We start from the raw sequence: 12,044 nt of genomic DNA on the forward strand, positions 1-12,044 counted from the left end.
CAACATGAATTTGAGTAATGGCATGTACAAACTGGACAATTTTGTAATTAAGAAGATTTGTAACCAGGTGAGAAGATTGGGTCACTTTACCCTCGGGCCTGACTACCGACCGTTGCTGTGCTTTTTAAAGATTAGTAGGGTCATTACCTAATACCTGACCATTGTGGACCTGATCTCACCCTCCTCTGTATATATATACACCTTGTTTTGTACTTCTCCTTAGTCTGTACTCACCCCTGAAGATGTGAATTACACGAAAGCGCTTGGGAAATTCGTGTTTTCTTCTTTTCTTGTGGTTATCAGCGCATATATATATATATATATATATATATATATATATATATATATATATATATATATATATATATATATATATATATATATATATATATATATATATATATATATATATATATATATATATATATATATATATATATATACACGTTTTTTGGATTGTACAAGTTTGTCACAGTTTATGTGATTGTGACTATGTCTACGAAGTTTAAGGGTGAGCTGGCTTCGGTGTTGCCTTACTTGGCAAAGAGGTCAGTTGGAATTACAAAAACGAAATGGGCCATGTCCCTAATAACTGAATACCAGAAGAATCAGGATCAAATACCATTTTGGATTTTGTAGATTAGATATTGTAGAAACAAATGGTTCACACGTCATGAGAGGAAAGCTTCAAGGGTTCATTGACTTACAGTATCAATTACCTCTAGTGGTTGGATGAAATGAATCATGATGTCAAGCATAGATTGTCTAGTATTCACCAAGTGAGGTGGAGTTTGAAGAAGGACTTGTGTCGACTTCGGTTAACCAAAATATTGTCTCTTGCCAGGTACTTTTTCATAAGCCTTTCCGTAGTTCCTAACTTTTCGTCAGGGGAAAGACTATTTCCAGTTTCAGGGTCTTCCTTCTGGTCTTTTGGTGGATCTCAAGTTTACAGGGAACTTTCTACAGTAATAATCGAGCTTCTTCAACATTGAGTAATTTTCTATTTGGATGACTCAGGTATAAGTGCATCCATGGGGCCCGTTAGGCACAATACTAATAATATGGTCAGGATACTGAGTAGAACTGTTTTTTATTTTTTTCACCTGAACTCATATTTTTTCCAATGCATTTATCTCGCAGACAGTGCGAGAATAAAGTAGAGACAGGTTTTGTAGGCTAGGTTGTGGACCTGGGTATACTATATTATAGGCTAGTAGTGCAGAGTATGGTTCAGCCTCTTAAGACTTGTTGCAGGCATACTTTGAACTCATCCCCTTGGAAACTTCAGTCAACTTTCATATGGTAGTTGGATTTATGTATCTAGTGATTTGTTTGTTTCGACAAATGTCTCACGCTTCTAAAGAAACTAGAAGTTAATATGAAGGAGGTCTTCATCCTTCATTTCCATCTCAGTTACATGAGTAAGAAGGCTGCATTTTTTTTTGATTGATGACAGTCAGCAGTAGCATTTACAGTTATACAGTATTTAAAAGGAAGGTTTCTTTATAGGTAATTTTAGAGCCAATTGTTTATTTTTGTGATGAAGCTTTCCTGCTCCGTAATGCCCTTGAGCCTGTAGCAATAATTTGATTTCATAAAGATCAGTTGATCTTTATGAATAATATAAAAATACGTTATGAAATAGAAATAAATAGTATTGACAGTTTTTGTCGTGATTCTTTTGTATTTTGTTCAATTAGTCGTGGCCGATGAGGTGACGGTGGTACGCCTACAGAGCATGGAGATGGCGTCTCATGAAAGCTACGTTGATAGCGGAGGAAATGCCATCCCGGATCTCACTCAGGTAATACTTTTATACAAGCACAAGACAACGCCTTAAACCCAGCCTTTGCATTTCTTGCATAGGAGTATAAATCAAAGACTGGATAAGCCCTTTTTGTGCAATGACAAGGCCCCTATTATTTTTTATGTTAATCTTGATGGAATCCTATACAGCATTCCAGTGCCAAATCAAGTTTGGTACTAATTTGTGTGATAGTTTCATTCCTGTTCACCAACTCCGGCAGTGGACTGTCTGTGTACGGCTACGACTCTTCCACTTGGCTCGCCTCAACACCATCTTCAGCTACACCACCGGCGAGCACTACCAGGAGATTATGCTGGGTAAGATATAGGATATATCAAACTGCAATTGATTAAACTCCTTACACCTTCTTTTACTTATGATATTAGTTAACTGTAACATTTATTAGAATGCAATTTCGTTATGCTTTCCACTATCGTTATCAGAATGTCACTTCCTGAATACTAATACTACAACTACTACTTTTTTTTTTCAACGTGGCCTCCAGCCTCCCCCAATAGCCATACCTTCGCCACCATTTAATTACCTTAATATTAAATATCCTAATACATAAGTAGCTATCCTTTCTGTGTTGAATTAGTTGAGCCGCAGATCTATGCCGCATTTAGTGACTGTAGCCTCATAGTCAATATCTGCAGCAGTTGTCGGAATTGGGGCAGAAGCTCTCGTTCCCCTGAGGCAGAGCAAAGCCGACCGAAGGAGAGAGAAAGACAGTCGACATCTCATCCAGGCTGTAACATAACTTCTGGGCTGCTGCTTCTGTTCGGAGATCACCTCCGCGAGTCTGGAGTAGAAACATCTTGTACTTGGTCCCATCCCACCAGAGGTTGTGAACACTAGAGGAGTGAAGCTGCCTTGATCAACGTTTTGAATTTTCTCCCCATATGCCCTTCTCTTGTCATTCTCATTCCTCCTATGTGCAGCATCGAGAGCTAGGTTATGGTGACATGCGGCCATGGGATCACAAATCCTGATGTCGAAGAAAGCTCGCTGTCCCTGTGTCCAGAATCCTCGAGCACTGACGTCAACACGGGCTTCGTTAGATGTGTTTGAAGTCCAATGTTGGAAGTTCTCACCATCCAATGGAAAGAGGGTTTGTTCTACCATGACATCCCGGCAGATTTCCTTCAACATATTTGCTGTGAGGTCCCTCACTTCGTCATGCTTCATGCATATGAAGCCCCCTTTCTTGCACACCATGACGTGATCGCCGTCATAGGAAGAGCCACACACGCATTGGGAGGGCAAACATTCTACTGGCCGATCGTACCTTAGAGCAATGGCATCTGTAAATTCTTGTTTGTTAAGACTGAAACCATTTGCCCTTATCGGTAACGTAGTTAACCAGTTCGAGGCGCCCACCTCCTGCGCTATAGCTACTTTTTTTCAAATTTTCTGGTACCTGCAACAATAGTTGCTGCAACTTATCATTTTGGCAGTGCTGTCGATCTGTCGTAATGAACCTACGAATCTTGGTTACTTCACTGGTATCCACCTTCCCTGTTGCGTTCTGGACTATTATGTGGTCCGTGAGGGCTGCCGTGAGCTTAAGTGAATTTTGATGTTTGGTGGCTGCAATCTCCTCTGGATTGGTTAGTCCCATCCCACCCAGTCTTGATGGAAGTGCAAGAAGTGCTCTTTCTGCTGGGGTAAAGTAAGGGCGTTTCACTAATTTGGGAATGAACTTGGCACTGATAGCTTCTTCCAGAGGGTGGAGGAGGGGTCCGGTATCAGGGATAGTACGCATCAGGTAGTTCCAACGATAACTTGACTCCATGGGTGAATGTAGCAAAACCCGCATGTGGCTCTGTTTTAGCAATCTCAAACAGAGCTTGGATTTCACTAACCCACTCATTCACCTTTCCCGCTACGTATTCGGTCTTGAAGTCCGTAGTGCCATTTACTGCACCTAGATGTCTTTGGCCATCCTTAGTTATTTTGACCTCACTTCCGCCAAAAACCTCCATTGCCCGTTCATAATGTTCTGGCTTCACGATGAGGAAGCACTTGCTGGCGTTTGGGTGGTACCCTATTTGTGGACCTCGCGATGTTACCAAGTCCCACCACTTTTTGATGCCCTCCACTTTTACTACTACTTCTACTACTTTTAGTTTAATCGTGGCCTCCATGCTCCCCCAGTAGCCACACCTTCACCGCCATTTTATTACCTTTAATTAAATATCCTAATACAAAAATAGCTACTGTAGCTGCGTTGGGTTAGTTGAGCTGCAGATCTATGTGGCATTCAGTGACTGTTGCCTCATAGTCGATATCTGCAACCGTTGTCGGCTTTGGGGCCGATGATCTTGTTCCCCAAAGGCAGAGCAATGCAGACCTAAGCAGAGAGAAGGACAGTCGACATCTCAACCAGGCTGTAACGTAACTTCTTTGGCCCATCCCATCAGAAGTTGTGAACACCAGAGAAATGAAGCTGCCCTGATCAGCATTCAGAATTATCTCCCCATATGCCCTGATCTTGTCATTCTCGTTCCTCCTGTGCACAGCGTCGACAGCTAGGTTACGGTGACTTGCGGCCATGGGATCGAAAATACTTATGTCAAAAAAGTCTCGCTGTCCCCGCGTCCAGAATCCTCAGGCACTGACGTCAACACGGGCATCGTTGGATGTGTTTGAAGTCCTGTGATAGAAATTCTCACCGACCAATGGAAGGAGGCTCTGTTCTACACTAACATCATTGCATATTTCCTTCAACATATTTGCTGTGAGATCCCTTACTTCGTTATGCCTCATGTGTACGAAGCACCCTTTTTTGCACACCATGGCGTGGTCATTGTCATAGGAAGAGCCACATACGCATTAGGAAGACAAACATACTGAAACATTTTGCCCATATCGTTAACGTTGTTAGCCAGTTCGAGGCGCCCACTTCCTATGCTATAGTTACTTTTTTTCAAGTTCTCTGGCACTTGCAGCATCAGTTGCTGCTGCTTATCACTTTGGGTGTGCTGTTGATCTGCTGTAATGGACCGTCGAATCTTGTTTAATTCCTTGGTATCCACCTCACTTGTTGCATTCTGAGCTATAATATGCTCAGTCTTAGTGATAGAGGAAGGATTGACCTTTTGGAATAAAATTGATGCTAATTGCTTTTTCCAGAGGGCGAAGGAAGGGTCCGATATCACGGATAGTGACGATCTGGTAATTCCTACGATGCCGCAAAAGCAGCACGAGGCTCTGTTTTAGTAAAATCAGACAGAGTTGGCTTTCCTTCACCCACTCATTTACCTTTCCGTTATGTAATCGGTCTTGAAGTCCTACATGCCAATTACCGCAACTACGTGTCTTTGGCCTTCCTCTGTTATATCGACCTCACTTCCACCGAACACCGCCATTGCCCGTTCATAGTGTTCTGTCTGCACAATGAGGAAGGACTTGCTAGCAATTGGGGTGTACCCTATTTGTGGACCACGTGATACTACTTCTACTACTACTACTACTACTTCAACTAATATTTTTTTTTAATATTAATGGCCTCCAGCCTCCCCCAATAGCCACACCTACGCCGCCATTTTATCACCTTGAAATTAAATATCCTAATACATAAGTAGCTACCCTATCAGTGTTGAGTTAGTTGAGCCGCAGATCTATGCGGCATTCAGTGACTGTTGCATCGTAGTCAATATGTGCAACTGTTGTCTGCTTTGGTTCTGATGCTCTCGTTCGCCTGAGGCAGAGCAAATCCGACCTAAGGAGAGAGAAGGACAGTCGGCATCTCATCCAGGCTATAACATTACTTCTGGGCTGCTGCTTCTGTTTGGAAAGCACCTCCGCGAGTCTGGAGTAGAAACATCTTGCTCTTGGTCCCATCCCACCAGAGGTTGTGAATACTAGAGGAGTGAAGCTGCCTTGATCAACGTTCTGAACTCTCTCCCCGTATGCCCTTATATTGTCTTTCTCGTTCCTCCTATGTGCAGCATCGAGAGCTAAGTTACGGTGACATGCGGCCAAGGGATAAAAAATCCTGATGTCGAAGAAGGCTTGCTGTCCCCGTGTCCAAAATCCTTGAGCACTGACGTCAACACGGGCTTCGTTGGATGTGTTTGAAGTCCTGTGATGAAGGTTCTCACGGTCCAATGGAAGGAGGGGCGGTTCCACCATGTCGTCGTGGCAGATTTCCCTCAGTAGATTTGCTGTTAGATCCCTTACTTCGTCATGCCTCATGCACATGAAGCCCCCCTTCTTGCACACCATGGCGTGGTCGATGTCATAAGATGAGCCATACACGCATTGGGAGGGCAAACCTTCTACCGGTCTACTGTACCTTAGAGCAATGGCATCTGTGAATTCTTGTTTACTAAGGATGAAGCCTTTTGCCCTTATCGGTAATGTTGGAAACCAGTTTGAGGCGCCTACCTCCTGCTCTATAGCTACTTTTCTTTTCAAGTTCTCTGGCACTTGTTGCAACAGATGTTGCAGTTTACCACTTTGTGTGTGCTGACGCTTTGTCGTAATGGACCGTGAAATTTTGTTCAATTCTTTGGTATCCACCTGACTTGCTGCATTCTGATCTATTATGTGCTCAGTGAGAGCTGCTGTGAGCTTGACAGAATTCTGATATTCTGTACGGTCAAGCTCCACTGGATTAGTCAATCCCATTCCTCTTAGTCTCGGTGGTAGTCCAACGAATGACCTTTCTGCTGGAGTTAAGTAAGAGTTTTTCACTAGTGTTGGGATAAAAGCGACATTGATGGCTTCTTCCAGAGGGCGGGGGAGGGGTCCGACATCAGGGATGGTGTGCATAAGGTAATTCCAGCGTTGCTTGACTCCATGGGTGAATGCCTACAGAGCATTGATTTCCTTCACTCACTCATTCATATTTCCCGTTACGTACTCGGTCTTAAAGTCATTCGTGTCAATTACCGCACCTAAATGTCTTTGGCCATCTTTTGTTATTTGACCTCATTTTCACAGAATACCTCCATTGCCCGTTCATAGTGTTTTGGCTTCACAATGAGGAAGGACTTGCTGCCGTTCAGATGCTACCCTATTTGTGGACCGCGTGATGTTACCATGTCCCACCACTTTTTTATGTCCTCCACTTTTCCTGCTCCTGTTAGGTCATCAGTGTATGCCACTTGCTTGACCACGGTTGTTTCATAATTTATTGTATGTTGGAGCGCAGACAGGCCTAGTGCGTACATTGCTTTGGCGACAGGGTCCCGTTGCATTGTTCCCTCAATTGGCTGTATGATGGTATCTCCTTTCAGGGCCTTGAAGCTTGTTATATAGAGGTCTGATGGGTTCCTATAGGTGTTTTCAACATACATTGCAAAGCTTGGACACTTGATCTTGATGTTGTGCAGTCTAGCATTGTGGTTGAGTATGTTGAATGCGTTGGAAGCGTAGACCAGAAGTACTGTCTCACAATCACGCTGCTCATGGCATGAATGGCAGCTTCCCCTCCAGCCTGGTGGCCAGCACATACTTGCAGGTTCCCTGCAGCTGCCCTGATATCATCATTTACCACCTTCACTATTCATTTTCCAATGATCCGCCAAAGCATTTCTCCCATTCCTATAGGCCGACATCCTGGATTTTTATCCAGGGGAATGAGACGGCAGGCCGTCAGAGCATAAAGTTGGTGGTAACACGAGGTTGCTAGCTTTCTTGCAGGGGCGGCGATGCCATTGCTATGTCACCAAACTTGTTACTGCTGAGATGACTCTCCAACCGTTTGCATCCAGGCCTGAAGGGCCAACTCCTACCTGAGTTTTCAGTGCTTTTTTCCACACCATCCCTCCTGTTATTTTCTCGAACAGGACAGCATTTGGAGGGGTATAGGCTCCCTGGAACCTGATGCCTTCCTCTTCACTTGTAGGGGGACATTTTTCCTTTAGTTGTTGTAATGTCTCTCTGTTTATTGGCAGAACACCACAGGAAAATTCCTCTGTGAGCGATCTGACTGCCAGGGAAACTTTTCCTCAGGCATTTTGTTACCAAATTTTCTAGCAACATCCTCCGTGTTTTGCTTTCTGTCTCCTATGAATTTTAGACTCTCCTGCATTGTTCTTGGATCGCGTAGGAGATCATCAAGGGCCCCTTTCTGCCACATTGTCATTCACTATTATTGCTGTTTTGATTATTTTTTTATTAATGAGCATTGTTTTCTTCTATATCTGTCTAGTATTCTGACTGTTGATTGTAATTATTATCATATTAATTGGATTACTTACAATTTCCAACTAACAATTTTTTTTATAAATATTCCTCTAAATTTCTTTATCATTTGTACACAGCTAAAATATTGTCTTTATTCTTTGTCTGAAGGTATTGACTGGCCTCAGTCCAACCTGCGGCTGGAGTGTTGTAAGTACACGGGGTTTATGGAGATGGCGGTACCTCTCCGCCTGTACACTTGGCACCAGATATGTCTGTCTGTGGACATGACCAAGGACGTCCAGTACATGATCTTCGACGAACTGGTGAGTCACCCATTTTCAAGTAGTGATACGTCTTAGCTTCCAATTTTAACCCAGAAGCACGGGTCAGGGTCTGCCCTACGTACAAGCTTCAGAATTTTTGTCTTCTCATTTTCTTCAGTCTACAAGCAGCGGCTCATAGTAGGTAGGGAGTAAAAATCTGCCAATTCATGTTTTAAAACTTTAAAAATAAATTTGTAACACTCGATTCATCGAATTTCATCGAAGAACAATAGGAATAAAGAAAAGTTTATCTAAGAAAATATAACTACATATTATCAATATACACACACGCACACACACACATATATATCGAATCCTGGCGGGGTGAGGTGTTGATTATATATAGAAGTCCGCGTGCTTTATTGGGCTAATGAAATATATATGGATCCTCGTGTTTTGAAGCCGGATTTGGTAAAACGTTACTCTGACCACCTAAGTGATACGGGTAGTCCCCATTAGAGGTTCGCGGCGCCATAAGCTCGTTGAACAGGCTTTGTGTGAAATATAACAGAGTCTAGGACTGCTTTTAGTATCCTGGTGGTCTAGAGGTAGCGTTCCCCGGTCACAGTCGTGGGCCGTGGGTTCGAATCCTGGCGGGGTGAGGTGTTGATTATTTGTAGAAGTCCGCGTGCTTTATTGGGCTAATGAAATATATATGGATCCTCGTGTTTCGAAGCCGGATTTGGTAAAACGTTACTCTGACCACCTAAGTGATATACGGGTAGTCCCCATTAGAGGTTCACGGAGCCATAAGCTCGTTGAACAGACTTTGTGTGAAATATAACAGAGTCTAGGACTGCTTTTAGTATCCTGGTGGTCTAGAGGTAGCCTCCAAACAACGCCATCGATGGGGGGGGGGGGGCTGTAGCATTTTGAACTTAGCCTATAGAAAACTAAATGCAGTTATCGAATTAATGTAGACTCGATTCATGAAGTTAAGGGACAATTATAAAATTTTAAGTTATTGTGGAGAGTTTCCCAGTCTAAATATGTTACTTGTGTCCCAAAGAAACTATTAGTAATAAGCGAAAGATGATGTCATTGGGTGAAAGCAGGCGAACGCCCTGGGGGATGCGGCGGTGACGGGCGAGAGTAGCTCTCAGGCATTTGACCCAGATGGACGTCTTCTACGCATTCTGCAAAGGAAAACTACCACGTGGCCTCATTCATTCCCATGCATGTTTCATCAGTGTTGTCCGTAAGTTTTTATTCGATCTCAGACAGTGTTTCGATAGGGAGGAGAAGAATTTAACAGTAGCTAAAAAAGTGATCCTTTTTCAGGGTTACGAGAACCCACTTGGTTAGTGGTGGTTTGGAAGATATAGCTGGCAACGCACGAGGCGAACAGGTGTCTCTAACGACTAACTATGTGGGACCAGCATCCTCACTTTGTTAGGTGGTCGATCTGGTTCATTAAATCTCCCCACCTTGGTTCATACAACACCACATCTCTTCAGTCTGTCAGTGAAAATTCTTACTAACAGGAAAGTAGAACCCCTCCCTCAGCTGGTTGTACTCTGAACTGGGCTAACTAGGCGGGCTGACGGTCACTCTCTTCCTGTCTATGAAGTACTGGGAGTAAACTGAGTGCAGACTGAGTGATTGAAAGGTCACATGCTGGGACCGGGAGTCTAGTGGTTACTTAGAGACATTCATCTCCCCAGTATTGGGTGTATGTGATTAAACTAACCAAGCCAAGGTGTATAATCAATGCTCCTCATGCTTGATTGCACACGTGGGACGTAGGGGTTCCTCTTCAAAGTTGGTGAAAGGTTGTAACACCTTAAAGTACGGGTGTATTCTGAGCATATGTGTGAAGCATGTTACGGGTGGTGGTGGTGAAATGTGATTAGAATATCCAAGTCCAGGTGTGAGATCAACGTTCCTCGTGGTTGATTGCACACGTGGGACACAGGAGTTCCTCTTTAAAAGTTTGTGAAAGGCTGTTAGTACCTTAAGGTACGGGTGCATTCTGAACCTATGTGTGAAAGCATGTTACGGGTATTGGTGGAGAAATACACTCATTAGAGGAGCACCCGCCATTTGGCAGGTTAGTAGTTACAACCTTCGGGTTCTGGTAGTTAGGACAGTTAGGATTATAGTATTTTGTGGGTCATCCCAGACAGGCTATGGGTGATCCATGTTCTTGTGTAGTATGTCTAAAATCGGGATTTCTATTCCTCAGTGATTACAATAATTTTGTCGGATGCCCTCAAGGCATGTTCATCGGTGCAAGTAATATTTTTTAATGTCTTATGTGCCACTAAGTGATGTAGGATGTACGAAGGAATTGTTTCAGAGGAGGTCCTCGTTCTGGTGTCTGTTCTGGTGTATATAGTACTGCTGCATTAGTAATCCTTTCAGATGATCATTAATATCTTTTAATAATTTTTTGATACCATGTATAACTTTTGTTTCCCATTGTAGTGTTGTAAACCACGCTAAGAAGTACTCTAGTGCTTGTGTACAATTATTAATTTCGTCTGTAGTGTTGGAAGGAATAGAAGTGTCATCTTTACCAGTGCGTCTCATTAACCCCAATCACAGGTATTAGCTTTCCACTGTCACGGAAAATACTTTTATTAATTGTATTTGTGCTGGTTCGGGGTTTTCTCTGAGGGGCGCTTCCACTGCATTACCATCAACTATAACTAAAAAATTTTTTTTAACTAAAAGTGAGATTATTCCTACCGGTTACACACACACACACACATATACATACATATATATATATATATATATATATATATATATATATATATATATATATATATATATATATATATATATATATATATATATATATATATATATATATATATTTCATGTAGATCCACAATGACAACGTGGATAAGATAAATCTTGATAAAATCACACGGGAAGAAGGAAACAACGGAGTACCTTAGCTTTCGTCTTTATTCAAGACATCTTCAGAGGCAACTGGATTACATGGACAGAGAGAGGCTTAAATATACAGGGTGACCTAAAAACATGAGGTCAGGTCAAAATGATATATATGCAAGTAAATCATTGTAGGTGCGCGTGATCTACGTATATGCTGATAACCACAAGGAAAGAAGATAACACGAAGTTCCCAAGCGCTTTCGTGTAATTCACATCTTCAGGGGTGAGTACAGACTGTACTCACCCCTAAAGATATGAATTACACGAAAGCGCTTGGGAAATTCGTGTTTCTTCTTTCCTTGTGGTTATCGGCATATATATATATATATATATATATATATATATATATATATATATATATATATATATATATATATATATATATATATATATATATATATATATATATATATGTGTGTGTAATAATAATAATAATAATAATTAAAGGTTTATTGAAAAAGTTCTGCAGCCCGAGGGCTGAAAATATACATTGGACATAAATGACTTATTACATACATTGGTGGTTTAACAAAAGCCTTCATTAGAGAAAAGTAAAGGAACATACAGTGAACATGCAGATTAATGTAGGTGTTGAACAGCAAACACGTAGTGTAGTAACTCTCTACCAGATAGTGTTAGGAGGGACCTCACGTGGTGTAGTAGTTCTCTGAGATGATATTATGAGGGACCTCACGTGGTGTAGTAATTCCCTCACAGATGGTGTTATGAGGGACCACGTGGTGTAGTAATTCCTTCACAGATGGTGTTATGAGGGACCTCACGTGGTGAAGTAATTCCCTCACAGATGGTGTTATGAGGGGCCTCACGTGGTGTAGTAATTCCCTCACAGATGGTGTTATGAGGGGACTCAC

General features: G+C 42.2%; 1 protein-coding gene across 1 annotated transcript in view; it reads left to right on the plus strand.

Annotated features, from left to right (window-relative positions):
* Positions 1 to 576: 576 nt before the first annotated feature.
* Positions 577 to 12,044, plus strand: part of LOC121873792 — a 26,321-nt gene continuing 14,853 nt past the window's right edge. The window contains exons 1-3 of the mRNA XM_042377494.1: positions 577 to 1,804; positions 2,028 to 2,124; positions 8,114 to 8,268. Coding sequence (XP_042233428.1) covers positions 1,739 to 1,804; positions 2,028 to 2,124; positions 8,114 to 8,268 — 318 coding nt within the window. The 5' untranslated portion in view covers positions 577 to 1,738. The remainder of the gene's footprint in view (positions 1,805 to 2,027; positions 2,125 to 8,113; positions 8,269 to 12,044) is intronic.

The sequence above is a fragment of the Homarus americanus genome, unplaced genomic scaffold, assembly GCF_018991925.1.
Source record: "Homarus americanus isolate GMGI-L3 unplaced genomic scaffold, GMGI_Hamer_2.0 scaffold25827, whole genome shotgun sequence".
NCBI lineage: Eukaryota > Metazoa > Arthropoda > Malacostraca > Decapoda > Nephropidae > Homarus > Homarus americanus.